This window comes from Maylandia zebra, linkage group LG6 (genome assembly GCF_041146795.1).
Source record: "Maylandia zebra isolate NMK-2024a linkage group LG6, Mzebra_GT3a, whole genome shotgun sequence".
Lineage (NCBI taxonomy): Eukaryota > Metazoa > Chordata > Actinopteri > Cichliformes > Cichlidae > Maylandia > Maylandia zebra.
Genome location: NC_135172.1, coordinates 7,639,700 through 7,660,249, shown reverse-complemented (window position 1 = coordinate 7,660,249; position 20,550 = coordinate 7,639,700). Strand labels below are relative to the sequence as shown.

The following is a 20,550-nucleotide window of genomic DNA, read 5'->3' as shown; positions in this document are numbered from 1 at the left end:
ATATCGCTAGCCCGATGTCCCGGGGCTATCTCTGCCCTGCCTGTCGGGCTATTGTAGGAAGGAAAAATATATGTCAATGCTTTTGCATTCTTTCAGAAATGTAGCTGGGTAATTATGTCATTGGGTGAGCCACTGTCAATATGTGACATATTGAAATCGTGTTTGAATTTGCGCTTGTTTTTTTGCTTGCACTTTGCAATCGCGCGAACTGTGTATAGAGAGCGACAGCACTGATCTGTGAGTGATGATAATTTGTGCACCAATTCCTCTGACATCGTCTTATTAATTGTTAGCTTACTATGCAAACATGACAAGTGAAATCTCCCGCAGCTTAAACATGTGAGAGGTTGATCGCGCAGAGAATCGCTGAGCTTATGTGAGTGCGGCAGGATATATATTTCACTACGATGACCTGGATGACTGAGAACCTTCACAGACAGATATATATTTTAGTTCTGCTGAGCCAAATAAGACAGGTCAGGGTGAAGAAGTGACAGCCAAAGAAAAGCTTACCACAAAACGGAGAAGTTATGACAAATCAGACTATAAGGCAAAAAGAAAGTGCAGCTTTATGGTTTCATGGACAAAAGAATTTCTGTGGCTGCAATATGACGAGCTAAAAAACAACACGCACAAGGGTTAGGGTTAAATTTAAAAACTGTACTTTTGAGTTAAAATATATATTTATAATTTTAATAAATGACAAATTAAAAAGGCATGAACATTTTTTTGTATCGAAAAAATATCGAACCGTGACACCAAAGTATCGAACCGAACCGAACCGTGAATTTTGTGTATCGTTGCACCCCTAATATATATATATATATATATATATATATATATTTTTTTTTATATTCTTTATTTCTACAATATTACCTCATAAAGATGATTACAGGCATTAATTAACACAGTTTACAAGAGAAAAACGAAACAAAACGAGAAGAAAGACAGATAGAAAGAAAGAGAAAGAAAAAAAAAAAGGAAAAAAAATTATATATATATAAAATAAAAGGAGAAAGCTCTGTCGGGAGTAAACAATTAACTAAATTGGTGGTTTCAAGCTTTAAAGAGAAAATTCGGTTTATAGGTATTAACGTATTGGACCCACTTATCCCAGCACAGATGGAACCAGGCCATCCTGTCATTAACATGAGCTGTTACTTCCTCCATCCTATATATCTCTAACGTAATTTCCCACCATAATGACAAAGTCGGTATGTCTTGCGAGGACCATTTCTTTGTTATACATTTCTTACTTGCAACCAATAAAGCTCTTAACAGACATATGTCATTTTTGGACCAGTTCTGCGGTATACAGCCAAAAAAAATTGTCTTCATATCCTGAGGGAATGTACAGTTAAAAATGCCTTGTAATATACCATGAATGTCTTTCCAGTAAGTCCGTAGCACAGGACAGTCCCACATAATATGGGTGTGATGGGCTCCTTGGTATCCACAGTTTCGCCAGCACACGGGAGGATTCCCATCATAGTGAGCCTTTTGACATGGAGTGATAAAGAACCTTATCAGAGTTTTCCATCCGAACTCCCTCCAGCTTTTGGAGGAAGTACTCCTCCATTGCCATTCCCACATCTGAGTCCATTCTTCCCTAGAAATACACATCCCTCCCTCCTTTTCCCATAACATCTTCACATAATCAGTTGAGTGTGGAAGCTTATTCATAAAAAAATTGTACCAAAAAAAAATGAGTCTTGTGTCAACATCCCCACTGTACGCCTGTCTAAATAAAGTTACCAATTCCACATTAGTATTTGACATCTGACCGATTGTTGTCTTTATATAGTGTCTTATTTGCAAGTATCGAAAAAAATCCTGTTTTTCTAGATTGTGTCTCTGTTTCAGCGTGTCAAAACTAATAAGGTTCCCATCCTTTATCAAACTATCATATGTAGATAACCCTTTAGCAGGCCAGCTTTTAAAACGTGAGTCCAATTTATTCGGGGCAAAGTCAGAATCATATGCATACCATTTGAATAAAGCCAAATCCTGTTCAAGTTTGAATTCTTTCACGACTTTTCTCCATATATTAAGTGTGCACGACACCCAGGGGTTATGAATCTTGTCAATATATTTTCGAATATTCGAGTCCATCAGGACAGCTTGTATTGGGGAGGAAAACATATTCTCCTCTATAGTCTTCCAGTGTGCTTGGTAGCTTGTATCACACCAATTAACCACCGTTTTCAACTGAGCAGCCCGATAATAATTTTTTAGTGATGGCAACCCCCATCCTCCCACCTTCTTATGTAATTGTAAAGTTTTAAAACAAACCCTCGGCCGCTTCCCCCCCCCATATAAACCGCGATATTATTTTATCCCATTCATTGAAACGACTTGGATCAATGGATATTGGTAGTGTTTGGAATAAATATAATATTCTTGGCAAGATGTTCATTTTAATAGATTCAACTCGTGAGTGTAAAGAAAGAAAGGGGATCATGTTCCATCGCCTAATATCACCCACTATTCTCCTTTGTAGAGAACCAAAATTCTCCTCAGATAGTTTAGTTAAATCCTTGGGAATAACAACTCCTAGATATTTCAATGATTGTGCTTGCCAATTCATTGGATATTGAACAACCATGTGAGCTGGGGGGTTGTAGTTATAGCTGAGAATTTGAGTTTTAGACATATTAATTTTATATCCAGAGAGTTTCCCAAATTTTTGACACAGATTCATCAGCGAAGGCAAGGAGTTAGTGGGCTGATCTAAATAGATCAATATGTCATCCGCATAACAAGCGAGCTTGTGTTCCTGTCCTGCAATAGTGATCCCCTTAATGTCTTTATTTTGTCTAATTGATTGTGCCAAGGGTTCTAAGTACAATGCAAACAGGAGCGGGGACCAAGCACAGCCTTGTTTATTTCCTCTCTGCAGAACGAAGCTATTTGAGAGAGAACCATTAACTTTAATTCTTGCGGTGGGGTTAGTGTATAGTGCCCTCACCGTATCAACAATTCCCTTATGTAAGCCGAATTTATCCAGGACTTTATATAGAAAGTCCCAATTTACAGAATCAAAGGCTTTTTCTGCATCAATACTCATAAGCATGGCTGTACTCTTAGATGTCTGTATCTGATGTATTACATGAAGAGTTCTACGTATATTATCCTGGGTCTGTCGTCGTCTTATAAACCCCGTTTGATCATTGCTAATTAAGTCAGGTAAAAATTCTTCCATTCTCCTGGCCATTATCGAAGTAAACAATCTATAATCTATGTTAAGGACAGAAATAGGTCTATATGAGCCACACTCCATTTTGTCTTTCCCTTCTTTCGGAATAGCCGAAATAATTGCCTCCTTCCAACTCGGTGGAATTTGCGCTGTTTTTAACACACAGTTAAAAGTAGTAAGTAGTGTAGGGATCAAGTCCTGTTTGAATTCCCGATACCACTCCGCGGTGTAACCATCGGAGCCTGGTGACTTATTTGATTTCAGCCTATTGATGGCATTCATAAGTTCAGCTTCCGTCACCTCCGCTATCATCGTTTTATTTTGTTCCTCGTTAAAGCTTGGTAGGCATAAAGAGTTCAGGAAGTTGTCCATTTCCTGTTCAGCCCCCCCTGGGACTCCCGCATATAATGTTTTATAAAATGACTCAAAGGCGTTTTGTATCTTGCAAGGATGAGTCATTATATTCCCCGTCTCTGGGTGTTTGATTTTAGTTACAGTATTCTCCGCTATCTTCTTCTTAAGTTTCCATGCTAAAATTTTCATTGATTGCGATCCTCCATCATAATGTTTCTGTTTCAAATATAACAATTTTCTCTTTATCGTCTGTATACTCTGCGTATTTATTTCATTTCTAATCATTGTTAGTTTCTGCAAGGTGCCCGCTAAAGGCTTATGTTTGTGCTCACTTTCTAATTGTTTTTGAATCGCTTGTAAATCTTCCATTTTTTTCTCTCTTGCTTTTTTTTGGAAGGAGGCAAATGCTATAATCTTCCCCCTCATAACAGCTTTTAATGCGTCCCATAGTATCGGGGGTAAAACCTCCCCATTATCATTAATTTCAAGGTAATCTTTGAGCTCTGCCTTTATTACTTTCCTAAATTCTACATCTTTAAGCAGGGATGAATTCAATCTCCAAATTGAAACTTTTGGGTGTACATTCATATCAATCGTTAGGTACAGCGGTGCGTGATGACTTATATCTATCAAGCCCATCTCGCATGTTAAGATTTTATCCCTATCTCTTCCAAACATTAAAAAATAATCTATCCTCGTGTAAAGTGAGTGTGGGGCTGAAAAATGAGAGTAATCCCTCCTTGTAGGAAAGCGATTTCTCCATACATCAATTAAACCCACCTCATCGAACAGTGCTGAGATTCTTTTATATAATGTACTCGATCCCGGCTTCTTTCTTTTAGAGCTATCTAGGTCCGGTTGTAGGCGTATATTCAGATCACCGCCGCAAATTAAAGGGCCTTGAGTTTCTGTCACCATTATGTTAACAATGTACTTAAAAAAACTTAGGTCACTTCCTGGTGGGGCGTACACATTCATTAGAGTAACCTGATTACCATCAACTGTTCCCCGTACCAGTATAAATCTCCCATCCTTATCTTTAAGTTCAAATGACTTTTCAAAGTTCAGTGCCCTGGAAATCAAGATTACCACGCCCCGTCTGCGGCCTGATTCATACGCTGAGGAGAACATATTTGTAAAACCCATCCTCCTGAGTTTTTCATGTTCATTATTATTCAAGTGTGTCTCTTGTAAATATACTATCTGCGCTCGATCTTTCTTCATTTTATTCAAGATTCGACTTCGTTTAATGGGATTCGTGAGCCCATTCACATTAAAAGATATAACCTTAATTCCTCTAGTAGTCATTTATCCGAAATAAAATATCCAGACTTAATTAATTTATCAACTGGTAAACTCCCTTTAACAACCCAAATAATAAACAACCACAATCGTCCAGAATCGGACAAAGAAAAAACAAAACAAGACAAAAAAACAAAAATAATATGTGATTCCAAGGTTGGGGTCAGTCCTAACAGACCCTGGCATGTATATCCCATAGACAGGGGGAAACCTCCCCTGACTGGAGGGCAAGGGCCCCTGCTAGCTCCTTTAAGGTGCATTTCTCCACAGTCTCTCTGCAATCTTAATCATCTAATAAGGGAAAAGTATTTGTTATCTCACCCATTGCGGCCGCACAGTATATCTCCATTAGTCTCCTGTCGTAGAGGGAGAGCACCTTCTAGATAGCTGAAGCTGCTCACTATTGGGACTTTCTCTATGTCCCTCCGAGTCACACCGCTGCGACTTTCCAATCTTCGCCCACGTCAAATTTGACAGCTGTTCCGTTAAGGTCTGCTTCTGGGCAACTTTATCAATCTGAAATCCCCTTGTCCGCATGTCCGCGGTTGCTTCCTCCGCCGTCGCATAAAGCATGGTTCCCTCTTGATATATATTAGGGGTGCAACGATACACAAAATCGTTACACAAAATTCACGGTTCGGTTCGGTTCGATACTTTGGTGTCACGGTTCGATATTTTTTCGATACAAAAAAATGTTCATGCCTTTTTAATTTGTCATTTATTAAAATTATAAATATATATTTTAACTCAAAAGTACAGTTTTTAAATTTAACCCTCACCCTTGTGCGTGTTTTTTATTTTGACAGCGAATGCGCACCTGCGGACCACTTATGTGCAGCCCTGGTTATTTAGCTCATCATATTGCAGCCACAGAAATTCTTTTGTCCATGAAACCATAAAGCTGCACTTTCTTTTTGCCTTATAGTCTGATTTGTCATAACTTCTCCGTTTTGTGGTAAGCTTTTCTTTGGCTGTCACTTCTTCACCCTGACCTGTCTTATTTGGCTCAGCAGAACTGAAATGCTTTTACACGCTCACTCACATAAGCTAAGCGATTCTCTGCGCGATCAACCTCTCACATGTTTAAGCTGCGGGAGATTTCACTTGTCATGTTTGCATAGTAAGCTAACGATTAATAAGACGATGTCAGAGGAATTGGTGCACAAATTATCATCACTCACAGATCAGTGCTGTCGCTCTCTATACACAGTTCGCGTGATTGCAAAGTGAAAGCAAAAAAACAAGCGCAAATTCAAACGCGATTTCAATATGTCACATATTGACAGTGGCTCACCGATGCCAATGACATAATTACCCAGCTACATTTCCGAAAGAATGCAAAAGCATTGACATATATTTTTCCTACAATAGCCCGACGGGCAGGGAAGAGATAGATTTTGGTAGCCCGACTGAAAAAATCGCTAGCTCCGGGACGTCGGGCTAGCGATATTGCAAGCCCTGTATCTGATTGAGGAATCACTCATCTTTGGAAAAGAGAGTTTATTACAGAGAAATGGCTCTTTCCAAAATAAAAGCTATACTATCCGCTTCTTCTGGGCTATATTCTCAGCAGCATAAGGAGAATCATGTGCTAACAGCTGTCTAAATGACTCGGCTAAAGTTAGTAGCATGCTTGCTTTTTTTTGTCTGCTTCCACTTGTCTTTGCACTAGGATGATGTCGGCGTAAATGTGCAGTCATATTCGTTGTGTTCCCACTAGTGCTTTCAGGTTAATCTCGTTGAAATGACCTTAACGCCACAACAGGCAAATCTCCGTTAACGAGCTACCGCCGATCGCTCCGTGCATGGGGCTAGACGGCCAACACGTTAACGAGCTAACTGCGCTAACACACTAGTTCACACCAATGTAATTGAGCATTGCATGGCACATCCAACATACTGTTTTACTTTAGTCCATGACTCGCTTACCTTCAGGGTCATACGTCACATGAAAACCAAAATAATTCCAAACGCCAGATCTGAATGAGAGTGGGGGAGGAGTCAGGACGCCAGGTCAGGGGGGAGATATCATCACCCCCACCCGAGATTGGGTACATAGCCCCAAGTGCGATAGGAGAAGGATCGTTGAGTGCGAGAGGAACTGACCTGAAAAATAGGATCATGGCCAAGCTTGAAACCTGGATCCCGCGTAGCCGGTTACCAAGATTACGTGAAGTTCCCTCAGAAGGTCTGCTAGATGATGTTAATGCAGCACTACGGGCAATACCTACAACCACGATTACCGACACTAACAAGCTGATCTACAATACGGCAACAGTGATCAGTGAGATGCTTGGCTACAAGTTGAACAGCCACAAGGGGCAGTACCCTCCATGGAGAAGGAGGCTAGAGGGCAAGATCAAAGTAGCACGGAGGGAGGTTAGCCAACTAACGGAGTTGCAGAAAGGTGCGACAAATAAGGTGCCTAAGAAATACAGCAAGCTGTCCATACCTGAGGCCTTGGAAACTGCCAAGCAAAGACTCACAGCCTTGGCCAGCCGCTTGAGGAGGTACACCAGAGAGATAGAAGGCAGGAAAATAAACCAGCTGTTCTCCACAGAACCAGCAAAGGTGTACTCTCAGTGGCAAGGGAACAATAAGAGAACAGCACCACCAAGGCTGGAGACGGAGCAATACTGGAAGAGCATATGGGAGAAGGATGCAACCCATAACGGCAATGCTCAGTGGCTAGAGGATCTGAGGGCTGACCACAGCGACCTCCCTGAACAGGGTCCAGTAACCATCACAGTGGCAGATATCCAAGAAAGGGTCTCCAGTATGAAGAGTTGGACAGCACCAGGGCCCGACATGGTTCACGCCTACTGGCTGAAGAAGCTGACTGCACTCCACGAGCGTCTGGCAGCACAAATGAACCAGCTGCTAGTTAACGAGAGACACCCGGAATGGCTAACTGAAGGCCGGACGGTCCTGATCCCCAAGGACCCCAAGAAGGGACCGGTCCCCTCCAACTACCGACCAATAACCTGCCTCAGTACTACATGGAAGCTCCTGTCAGGCATCATATCGGCTAAGATGAACAGGCACATGGGTCAATACATGAGCGGGACACAGAAAGGAATTGGCAAGAATACCAGAGGCGCAAAACACCAGCTACTGGTAGACAGAACAATCAGCCGAGACTGCAAGACCAGACTGACCAACCTGTGCACTGCCTGGATTGATTACAAGAAGGCCTATGACTCAATGCCCCACAGCTGGATACTGGAATGCCTAGAATTGTACAAGATCAATGGGACCCTAAGAGCCTTCATCAGGAACTCAATGGGGATGTGGCGTACAACACTAGAGGCCAACTCCAAGCCCATAGCACAAGTCACCATCAAGTGCGGGATCTACCAAGGAGATGCTCTGTCCCCACTGCTGTTCTGCATAGGCCTGAACCCCCTCAGTGAGATCATTAACAAGACTGGCTACGGATACCGACTACAGAACGGAGCAGTTGTCAGCCACCTCCTGTACATGGATGACATCAAGCTGTATGCCAAGAGTGAACGAGACATCGATTCACTGATCCACACTACCAGGCTATACAGCAATGACATTGGAATGTCGGTCGGACTGGAGAAGTGTAGTCGGATGGTAACAAAGAGAGGGAAGGTAGTCAGAACTGAGGGGATTGAACTACCAGAAGGCAACATTGCAGACATAGAGGACAGTTACAAGTACTTGGGGATCCCACAGGCGAATGGGAACCATGAAGAGGCCGCTAGAAAAGCTGCAACCACCAAGTACCTGCAGAGGGTCAGGCAAGTCCTGAGGAGTCAGCTGAATGGTAAGAACAAGATCCGGGCCATCAACACGTACGCCCTGCCCGTGATCAGGTACCCTGCTGGGGTAATAGGCTGGCCAAAGGAGGAGATAGAAGCCACTGACATAAAGACAAGAAAGCTCCTTACCATGCATGGAGGGTTTCACCCCAAATCCAGCACCCTGAGGCTGTACGCTAAGCGGAAGGAAGGGGGCCGGGGACTGGTGAGTGTCAGCACCACAGTCCAGGATGAGACAACGAACATCCAAGAATACATTAGGAAGATGGCCCCAACTGACCGAGTGCTCAGTGAATACCTCAGGCAGCAGAAACCCAAGAAAGAGGAGGGAGACGAGGAACCATCATGGAAGGACAGGCCCCTGCACGGTATGTACCACCGGCAGATAGAGGAGGTGGCTGATATCCAGAAATCCTACCAGTGGCTGGACAAAGCTGGACTGAAAGACAGCACAGAGGCACTAATCATGGCAGCACAAGAACAAGCTCTGAGCACAAGATCCATAGAGGCTGGGGTCTATCACACCAGGCAAGACCCCAGGTGCAGGCTGTGTAAAGATGCCCCAGAGACAATCCAGCACATAACAGCAGGGTGCAAGATGCTAGCAGGCAAGGCATACATGGAACGCCATAACCAAGTGGCCGGCATAGTGTACAGGAACATCTGTGCCGAGTATAACCTGGAAGTCCCGAGGTCAAAATGGGAGATGCCCCCAAGGGTGGTGGAGAATGACCGAGCTAAGATCCTGTGGGACTTCCAGATACAGACGGACAAAATGGTGGTGGCTAACCAACCGGACATAGTGGTGGTAAACAAACAGAAGAAGATGGCCGTAGTGATCGATGTAGCGGTTCCGAATGACAGCAATATCAGGAAGAAGGAACACGAGAAGCTGGAGAAATACCAAGGGCTCAGAGAAGAGCTCAAGAGGATGTGGAGGGTGAAGGTAACGGTGGTCCCCGTGGTAATCGGAGCACTAGGTGCGGTGACTCCCAAGCTAGGCGAGTGGCTCCAGCAGATCCCAGGAACAACATCGGAGATCTCTGTCCAGAAGAGCGCAGTCCTGGGAACAGCTAAGATACTGCGCAGGACCCTCAAGCTCCCAGGCCTCTGGTAGAGGACCCGAGCTTGAAGGATAAACCGCCCGCAGGGGCGTGCTGGGTGTTTTTTATATATATATATATATATATATATATTAGGGGTGCAATATATATATATATATATATATATATATATATATATATATATATATATATATATATATATATATATTAGGGGTGCAACGATATTCGTATCGATATTGAACCGTTCGATACAGTGCTTTCGGTTCGGTACGCATATGTATCGAACAATACAACATTTGTAATTTATTTTATCAATTTTCCTTCGGACGATGCTGTCTGTGTTGAGCGCTCAGTGAATCTGTGTTCGACTACTCCGCCTAGGCTGCACTGTCGAGCGCAGATCCACTGAGCGCTCAACACAGACAGCATCGTCAGAAGGAAGATCGCAGGGCAAGCTAGCGAGACAGAAGTTAAGCTCTCCTTGCAACAGGCAAATTGAACCTCATTCAGATCTGGCGTTTGGAATTATTTTGGTTTTCATGTGACGTATGACCCTGAAGGTAAGCGAGTCATGGACTAAAGTAAAACAGTATGTTGGATGTGCCATGCAATGCTCAATTACATTGGTGTGAACTAGTGTGTTAGCGCAGTTAGCTCGTTAACGTGTTGGCCGTCTAGCCCCATGCACGGAGCGATCGGCGGTAGCTCGTTAAGGAGATTTGCCGTGTTGTGGCGTTAAGGTCATTTCAACGAGATTAACCTGAAAGCACTAGTGGGAACACAACGAATATGACTGCACATTTACGCCGACATCATCCTAGTGCAAAGACAAGTGGAAGTAGACAAAAAAAAGCAAGCATGCTACTAACTTTAGCCGAGTCATTTAGACAGCTGTTAGCACATGATTCTCCTTATGCTGCTGAGAATATAGCCCAGAAGAAGCGGATAGTATAGCTTTTATTTTGGAAAGAGCCATTTCTCTGTAATAAACTCTCTTTTCCAAAGATGAGTGATTCCTCAATCAGATACAGGGCTTGCAATATCGCTAGCCCGACGTCCCGGAGCTAGCGATTTTTTCAGTCGGGCTACCAAAATCTATCTCTTCCCTGCCCGTCGGGCTATTGTAGGAAAAATATATGTCAATGCTTTTGCATTCTTTCAGAAATGTAGCTGGGTAATTATGTCATTGGCATCGGTGAGCCACTGTCAATATGTGACATATTGAAGTCTCGTTTGAATTTGCGCTTGTTTTTTTGCTTTCACTTTGCAATCGTGTATAGAGAGCGACAGCACTGATCTGTGAGTGATGATAATTTGTGCACCAATTCCTCTGACATCGTCTTATTAATCGTTAGCTTACTATGCAAACATGACAAGTGAAATCTCCCGCAGCTTAAACATGTGAGAGGTTGATCGCGCAGAGAATCGCTGAGCTTATGTGAGTGCATGTGTAAAAGCATTTCAGTTCTGCTGAGCCAAATAAGACAGGTCAGAGTGAAGAAGTGACAGCCAAAGAAAAGCTTACCACAAAACGGAGAAGTTATGACAAATCAGACTATAAGGCAAAAAGAAAGTGCAGCTTTATGGTTTCATGGACAAAAGAATTTCTGTGGCTGCGATATGACGAGCTAAATAACCAGGGCTGCACATAAGTGGTCCGCAGGTGCGCATTCGCTGTCAAAATAAAAAACATGCACAAGGGTTAGGGTTAAATTTAAAAACTGTACTTTTGAGTTAAAATATATATATTTTTAATTTTAATAAATGACAAATTAAAAATGCATGAACATTTTTTTTGTATCGAAAAAATATCGAACCGTGACACCAAAGTATCGAACCGAACCGAACCGTGAATTTTGTGTATCGTTGCACCCCTATATATATATATATATATATATATATATATATATATATATATATATATATATATATATATATATATATATATATTAGTTTTTCTTCTTCCCTTTTCCATTCATCTCTTTTTTTAGGAACTGTTATGCAAGGAGATATCTTTTTAACCCTCTGAGTTTAAATACTCTTAGTTTGTAAAATCCTCATCTATAAAGAGGGAAGAAACCAGAATAGTTTTTGCCAGATATAACTTCCTGTTTGCAATTATGACAAAAATCAAAGAAAAGCAGATCTGCCAACTTCCACAAGTTTTATCATATCAGACCTTTTTTTTTTTGCAGTAGTTACAGAGTAAAGTCTGAAGTGTGACAGGATTATTAGAAGGGAGAAAAAATAATCTCCAACACGAAATTGATATTTTTTAGATATTTCTCTCTTTTTCTCTTTGACTACTTGATACTTTCACTGCAACCATTTTTCATTAATAGTCTAGAAGCAACCTTCTTTTTGGGGGGCGCTAGTTCAGACCTCAGAAAACACTAAGGCCATAATGATGTCTTTAGCTGCAAGCATAATCCTTAAAGGTTGTCAACAATAGGCACTTCAGATTTCTGCAAACTAACCTGATGTAGGAGTGAGATGGTATGCTGACAGCTTGTTGTTAAACTATGTTTAAGGCAGAGGTTTGACACGTTTTGTGTGTGGAGTCACTCGGTGCAGCGTTTAGTCCGCATATAAAGCAATTTGCTCGTCTCCGTGTTGCTGACGGTTGAAGATTGATGGCTAGTGGACAGTCTGGGCTCTGACTGTGAAGGTAAAGCTCTAATAAATATTTAGCACCCAATCAGTTGTGAGACAGTGTTCTCCATCACCACATCGCCGCGTGTCTCTTTCTGTTTCCCCTTCAGAGGGTTTTAAATATTAAATATAGCATCTGTGGGTAGAATTTAGTGTTCAAAGAAATGGAAATGAACAAACCCAACATTCAGTATATCAACTTTAATATATCACTGTCCTGACTGTATAGCTGTCCTGATTTTCCATTCCAATTGTATGTCAGTACAAGGCAATGATCACTTTAGAGATGGTTGTCTGACTTTTCTGTTTTCATTAGTTGTTTTTTTTTTTCCACATAGATAACCCAGGCAACAACTGTGTGTCTAGTGTTGCTGTTGGCTGCTGACAGACAGACAAGCAGGCCTGCGAGGGGAAGCTTCTCCACCGAAGGACTGAAGGCTAAACTGATGCAGACTAAGTCACAGTGAAAACGATCCACAATGAAATGTGCGTTTCACACTAATTAAAATTTACTATAATAAAGTCACCATTTCAATTAATGGTGACTTTATTAATGTTCAATTAAAAATTGTAAGTAGTGTTTTTCTTATTCATGCAGATTATCCTTTAATGATTTTTGACCTGTAAATCTAAACTCTTCCACCTTAGTGCTCTCCATTCTTTAGCGCGGCGCTCTATCAAGCTAGAGAGGGTTCAGCAATCAAGGCTAGATGGTGGGAAAAGTGTTTGCTGAAGCTAAAAAAGAAGGTTAAATCTTCACAATTGGAGCTGGATCCTTTTTTTTATTACTTGTGCTAAGGTAATATTTTTAATGAGGATTCAAACTCAGTTGAACATGGTTTCACTTTATGTCTCTATAGCTAAAAGTCAGCAGAATTAGAAACTATGGCCAGCAGAGCATATAATATGTTTGCATGCAACCCATGCATGGAGGATTTAGATGTGAGCAGTCCTGTCTCTTTAAAGTTTAAAACGGACCGACATGCTTCTTTGTTAGGGTTACTGACAGAATTCATTTGGACAAAAAAAAGAAATTGTGCGGAGACTTTCTCATATAACTCGTTCTGTGTTGCCTTCATCACTTTCACGCACACGTTTACTCACAAGACAAATTCTGTATATATGACAACATGTCAAGGACCAAAGATCAGAGAACCGTCGGAGAGAGGGAGTGTGTGTGTCTGTGTATTAGTGTGTTTGACGGGGCTGGTGGTGGGAGAACATGACTCATTAGGTTCTTGAGCATCTTGAGCATCATACTGATGTCCATTCCCAGGTGTGTCATCTAATCTGAGTTTACAGTACACTGTACGTGGCCAGCATATGAAAAAGGTAGAAGGTACTTTACTTGATATTGCTGCTGCTTTACAATTTAGTGAAGCTTATGTGCCTCTCCACTGGGTGAGAAAACACCAAATTGATTTATTTTAAATAGTTGTGTCAAAAAACTGATGGGGCAGAGAGTAACTAGTAACGTTGTTGTTGTTTGTAGGTGTTTTGCACACAGCTAAGATATAAATAAGAAGATACCACAGGGCTGGTGTCTTGAATGTTGGATGCAGATAACCCTTCTGTGCTTCCAGGCTCTTTGATCCTGAAGAAATATGGATTTAGGCTCAACAACTTGTGAAAAATATAGACATGATTGCATGGTTCCTTGAGTTTCCTGTGTTTGCTTGCTGTGCTGTCCAGGGTTATTTTTCAGAAACTGGCTTTGAGCAACCTTACACGGAGGGAAAGGTGAGAGTCATGAAAGTCAGATATAAAGTTTAACGTGAAAGCTGAAGCATAAAATAAAAACTCATCTCAATGTGGCTTTACATAGAAACACTGTGTCCCCTACTGGACAGTGTGACAATAGGACATTTTCAATTTCAATTATTTCAGTTTTTAAATATCTGAAATCTTTTCTGCCTTCTGCCTCTGATGATCCAATCAGATTCCAGCTGATTTGTTCCTACTCTTGCTAACAATGGCACAGTTACTCGAGTCCTGATTGGTTGGTTCATGTGAAACGCAGCTTACGAGTCAAATACACAAGCCTGTGCCTTTTACTGTTTTCTAGGGGCAATTTGTCATTTTGTGTTATTAGTGAAACAACTGTAATTTTCACAGCTCTAAAGCATACTGTGGGCTATTAAGCAGAAGGTAGCGAATGCCTCTGGGGCACATTGTCGAATGTTTGTGAAAGTAGATTTGGAACACTTAGAATCTGGACACACAATAAAATGGTGGGCATTTTACTGTGTACGTACTACACACAAAGCAGCTGTTACATCCATCATTTGGTGAGATCGGTTAGAAAAGCAACACTGACAAGCAACATTTCTCACAGTTGTTTTGTGTTTCTGTATGAATTCAGTGTTTTAGTTCATTGCTACCATCTGCTTTAAGCCAAAGTGTTACAATACAATATTATTGATTATATTAACTATCTGTAATTTGCAACTGTTACATATACAGTGGCTTGCAGAAGTATTCAGCCCCCTTGAACTTTCCCACATTTTGTCACATTACAGCCACAAACATTAATCAATTTTATTGGAATTCCACGTTAAAGACCAATAATGTGCAATAATAACAGTGTGCAATACACATACACTTCTTCTTTTTTTATTACTAAGTTAATATACTGTGTTGTGTTGTTTGTGTTGCGTTGTGATGTGTCATATCGTGTCGTGTTGTGTTATATGTAGTGCCGACGTAGGGCAGTTTTTCAATCTCATTGTACTATTGTACTATGTATGACTGTGCAATGACAATAAAGAGTTATCTTATCTTATCTTAATACAAAGTGGTGTACACGTGAGAAGTGGAACAAAAATCCTACATGATTCCAAATATTTTTTTTACAAATAAATAACTGCAAAGTGGGGTGTGCATAATTATTCAGCCCCCTTTGGTCTGAGTGCAGTCAGTTGCCCATAGACATTGCCTGATGAGTGCTAATGACTAAATAGAGTGCACCTGTGTGTAATCTAATGTCAGTACAAATACAGCTGCTCTGTGACAGCCTCAAAGGTTGTCTAAGAGAATATTAGGAGCAACAACACCATGAAGGGATAAAGTTACTGAGAAATTTAAAGTAGGCTTAGGCTACACAAAGATTTCCCAAGCCTTGAACATCCCACGGAGCACTGTTCAAGCGATCATTCAGAAATGGAAGGAGTATGGCACAACTGTAAAAATAACAAGACAAGGCCGTCCACCTAAACTCACAGGCTGAACAAGGAGAGTGCAGATCAGAAATGCAGCCAAGAGGCCCATGGTGACTCTGGACGAGCTGCAGAGATCTACAGCTCAGGTGGGGGAATCTGTCCATAGGACAACTATTAGTCGTGCACTGCACAAAGTTGGCCTTTATGGAAGAGTGGCAAGAAGAAAGCCATTGTTAACAGAAAACCATAAGAAGTCCCGTTTGCAGTTTGCCACAAGCCATGTGGGGGACACAGCAAACATGTGGAAAAAGGTGCTCTGGTCAGATGAGACCAACATGGAACTTTTTGGCCAAAATGCAAAACGCTATGTGTGGCGGAAAACTAACACTGCACATCACTCTGAACACACCATCCCCACTGTCAAATATGGTGGTGGCAGCATCGTGCTCTGGGGGTGCTTCTCTCCAGCAGGGACAACGACCCTGAACATAAAGCCAGGGCAACAATGGAGTGGTTTAAAACAAAACATATCCATGTGTTAGAATGGCCCAGTCAAAGTCCAGATCTAAATCCAATGGAGAATCTGTGGCAAGATCTGAAAACTGCTGTTCACAAACGCTGTCCATCTAATCTGACTGAGCTGGAGCTGTTTTGCAAAGAAGAATGGGCAAAGATTTTAGTCTCTAGATGTGCAAAGCTGGTAGAGACAAACCCTAAAAGACTGGCAGCTGTAATTGCAGCAAAAGGTGGTTCTAAAAAGTATTGACTCAGGGGGCTGAATAATTACGCACACCCCACTTTGCAGTTATTTATTTGTAAAAAATGTTTGGAATCATGTTTGATGTTCGTTCCACTTCTCACATGTGCACCACTTTGTGTTGGTCTTTCACGTGGAATTCCAATAAAATTGATTCATGTTTGTGGCTGTAATGTGACAAAATGTGGGAAAATTCAAAGGGGGCGAATACTTTTGCAAGCCACGTATAATGAATCATGCAGCCTTTCTCCCCTGCCTGTCAGATGTGTTGCATCCAGATGCTCTAAGAGACCTAGCTTCGCCTCTCATTCCTCTCCCTTTCCTTTGTGCGATAGCCTCCTTTTCTCTGTGGGCTTGAATGGTTGTGTATTTGTGTTTGCCCGTCCTCTTTCCAGGTCTGTGGTAGTAAGGAGCTTGTGTGCCTCAGACCTGCTTATCAGGAAGTTGCTCCACATATGGCATCTCATCTTATTTTTGTGATTTTCCGTAATCATTATTGACCACTTATTTATGGTCCTTTACAACAGTTTTAAACGTCTTCCTGTGTTGTAATCGACACAAACTATTCAAATTCTATGTGGCTGTGCAGCTGTATGCTGAGGGAGGGCAGAAAAGTGCAGCTGTACTAGCTGGAAAGTAGAATAAATCAATTAGAAATCAATAACAAGTGTTAAATAAGGACAAATAACAAGGACATCCCATTTTAAGCCATTACTGTGTGATTTAGGAATTTATTGTATGAGCATGTTTAGGACGTATGGCGTCAGCACTGTAATTCCAGGACAATCAGGGAGACAGGGCGAGCTCCCTTTGATCTGTCTTGAATTTGAGCAGCATATTTCTAAAAAGCAGGAATGAGTGGAAGGACCTCTGAGGATCCACACATCAGTCATTAATCTGATGATGCAGTAGACTTCATGCTCTCATCTGTAGCGGGTGAGTGTGCACCTCAAAGACACTTGTACAGCATGCTGCTGATAGCCCTCTCTCCCGCTCACTCTGCAAGGCATCCAGTACTTACCTGCCTCTCTGCACAATATGTTAGACAAGTCCCTGGAGTAATGCACGGTCAAAGGGAAGATGGATGCGAGAGACAAAAGGAAACAGAGCTACTGCTAAATACTGAAGTACTAGCTAAAATATGCACAAGTGATTTTGTATTGTTGCAGCTTCTGTGTATTTTCAGTGTCTGTTTGTGTTGGCTCATTCTTATTAAAAAGGATAGGTTAACTGTTTTGTATTTGTCTCCTGTTGTATTAGCGTGTGGTCTAATTGCTGCACAATTTCCCTTGTGGGATTAATAAAGTTCTATCTATCGGTGTTTTTGAGGTTACGCCTCTACAAACCTAGAAAACTCTGACTGAGACAGGTTTATATGTCTCTCACAAATATAAATTACTTTCTTCCCTGAAAAACACAATGGGCAAATTTCATCCACAGAAGAGTCACGATGTCGTAGAGAAGATAATTCTGGTTTAAAAAAAAACATGAAATGTGTTAAAAACACAGAAAACGATGAGAAATGTTCTTTTTCGCACATCTCTTCAATCATTTTTAATTCATTTTCTAAAAATCTTTCCTACCACTTTCTTAACACATGCTACCATCCTATGTAACACAATATTATTTCATATGCTGTAACAAAATCTCAGAAATGGATACTTTTACCGACATACCAATAATCTGATATAGCAACAGTCCTAAAAAGAAAAAAACACATATAGAGTAAGTCTAAGTGGCCTGAGATGTAGTCAAATCCTGCCAGAAAGCAGAGATGATCTTTTATCAGAAACAAATATTCATAAATGATTATTATTATTAGTGTTTTTACACTTGTTCTTGTGGAAAAAGGAACCTAAAATCCACTTTTTTCCTATATTTTCACTTTAACAAGTAAATGGTGCCAGTGCATCTCTGTGAGGAACAGCAGTCCTTGTATTAGATTTCTTACCCACACAATAGGCTGCCATTAAAAACCCAGCCGAGCCCGCTAAAACCTGGAAATCCTGCGCCTTGGTTTTATGGACAATCAGGCCGATCCGTGTGATCTGCAGAACAAGTTAAAAAAAAAATAAACAGAAGGGGAAGAGGAAGTAAAAATCAGAATGGTTTCATTGTTATCACTCCTCTTTTTGCAGCAGGACTAATATCGGTTATAGTTTCTTAATCCCAGGGGAGGCTGTCACAAGAGACGACAAACCCAACATCTCACAGGGGTAAACAAATCGCTTGAATTGAGAGAAGCACAGTCTCTACACATGGTCGAGGTTTTTAGAGGAGGGGATCGCTGAAGATCCAAAACAGAAGGGGGAGGAGAAGGAGAGAGAGGGAAACAGACAAGTCCCAAGTGAGAATTAAAAAAGAGGAATGAACTTCAAAAGATGGGAAGCAGAAGGAGGCGAAAGATGGGAGAAGCTCATGAATAACTGATGAGCTCCCCATTTTGTTTCGCCTCTTTTAATTCTCTTTTGTCAATCCAGATATGAAGTGCAGAATCCAAATAACCTGAAGTGTTCAAAGGGAGCATTAGACAACTCTGTGGTTGCTCTGTGCATGAAGCTGAACGCTCCACAGGGAAAACCCACACCCTCCATCCGTGTTACCAAGGAGCTTCTATTTTTAACCGGAGACTGCCAATCAGTTTCTCCATATTATTAATTTCAAACAAGAGGACTGCAGTTGATCAGTCAGTCAGGCAGGCTGCAGGAGCCCCTGCTGGCCTCCTGAAGGCTCGGGCACTCTGGCTATTTAGAGGCAGGTCCTCAATGGAAAAGCAAAATTGCTGCAAGGCTGCAGTCTGCCCTAAAACACAGTCATTTTCTTTTCTTTTCTTTTAACCCTTCTTATTATTGTCATTAGCCTATGATCTAACACGAGGGCATGGGGAGATTTAACCCTCTGCAGTATGAGCTGTACAGGTGGCTGATCTGCTGGAGCTTTTGTTAAAGGTTCAGGTCTTACCTTATTAATGTCAGAAATCTCTATGCCTGTCACTTTGTTTGTTTTCCCCTAGCTTAACAACTGCTCATTGTTTATTCAGCTCATTTTGCTGGGGAACTTATTAAATGTGGTGCAGAGCTCAATGTTGTTTGGGTTCATATCCATGAATCTGATTGAAAATAACAGAAAAAAGTCTCTTTAATATAGTCAAAATAGTCATGCTTTTTCTATATTTTATTTGATAGAAATATCAACATGTAGAGATTTTCAGACGTTCTTCTGAGGAAAAAGAAAAAAAAAACTGTGTTCACAAGCTATTAGTCATGCCGACAGCATAGATGGCTTCTTTTAGCTGTTCAAAAGGGCAAATACTTTCACTTGCAAAATGTTTGAGAGTTTTCATGCACACACTGCTTTCTTCAATGTTTCAATCTGCTTTGAATCTGGGCTTCGAATCAGCCATTCCATAACCCTCAATTTACTTGCTTTGAGCCATTCCTTGGTGGTGTTTCTATTGTGCTCAGGATCGTTATGTGGTTGAAAGAGTGACTTCTGGTTCGACTTCAACTTTCACACAGATAACTTCACATTTTAGTAAGCGTCTTTGACAGAATGCATAATATATGCTTAAATCAGTGGCTACAAGCTGGCATGAGTTTCTTCTCATCCTCATAAAATCTGTTCCTGTCGATTAAACAGTTCTATCTTTAACAGTCCATTCAAAGCATATTGCTTGAAAAAGCCTCAGACTAGCAGAGCTTTGCTCTGATGTTCTTTTTGGATAGCAAAGACTTTTTCTGGTATGCTTCACACGCAGGTCAAACTGATTGCAGATATATGAACTTTGACATCTCTTCCAGTCGTTGCCTGCAGACGCCTTAACACAATTTGAAGGTTTCTGGAGATTTTTTTTTTTTTGCATCAAACACTCTACTCTTGGGCTGACTTTGCCGCTAATTTCATCTGAAAATTATGTCAATTGTAGATAATTTTATGCTTTATTTCAGATCATTCAGAAATCTTTTAAACCTGGGTCAGACTAAAAAATATCCATAGCCTTTTATTCTGAAGGCCTTCGAGCTCTCATAAGATCTGAACATGATGACAGAACAGCTTTCAATAACAAAGTCAAGATCATACATGTCAGATCTTTGAATGAAGCAGCTCACCCCATACCCTGTGCCGATTAACACTTGGCTCTTAATCTCGTACCTGTGATTCTCACTGAATGGATTTACAGGTGTTATAAAAGCGCCCTTTTTCTGTTTTTTTATCAACATGGAAATGACTATGAAATATGAGGTCATATATTGTATATCAGCTTTATATGAAGACATTT

General features: G+C 41.1%; 1 protein-coding gene across 3 annotated transcripts in view; it reads right to left on the bottom strand.

The window, feature by feature from the left end:
- Positions 1-20,550, bottom strand: part of hoga1 (4-hydroxy-2-oxoglutarate aldolase 1) — a 61,206-nt gene that overhangs the window by 13,720 nt on the left and 26,936 nt on the right. For 2 of the 3 annotated variants that reach the window (XM_076884598.1, XM_004571789.2), the window contains exon 6: positions 18,223-18,319. In XM_076884598.1, the coding sequence (XP_076740713.1) occupies positions 18,223-18,319 (97 nt within the window). Of the gene's footprint in view, positions 1-1,379; positions 5,501-18,222; positions 18,320-20,550 lie in introns of those variants that run through there. The other variant, XM_076884597.1, reaches the window with a different exon arrangement.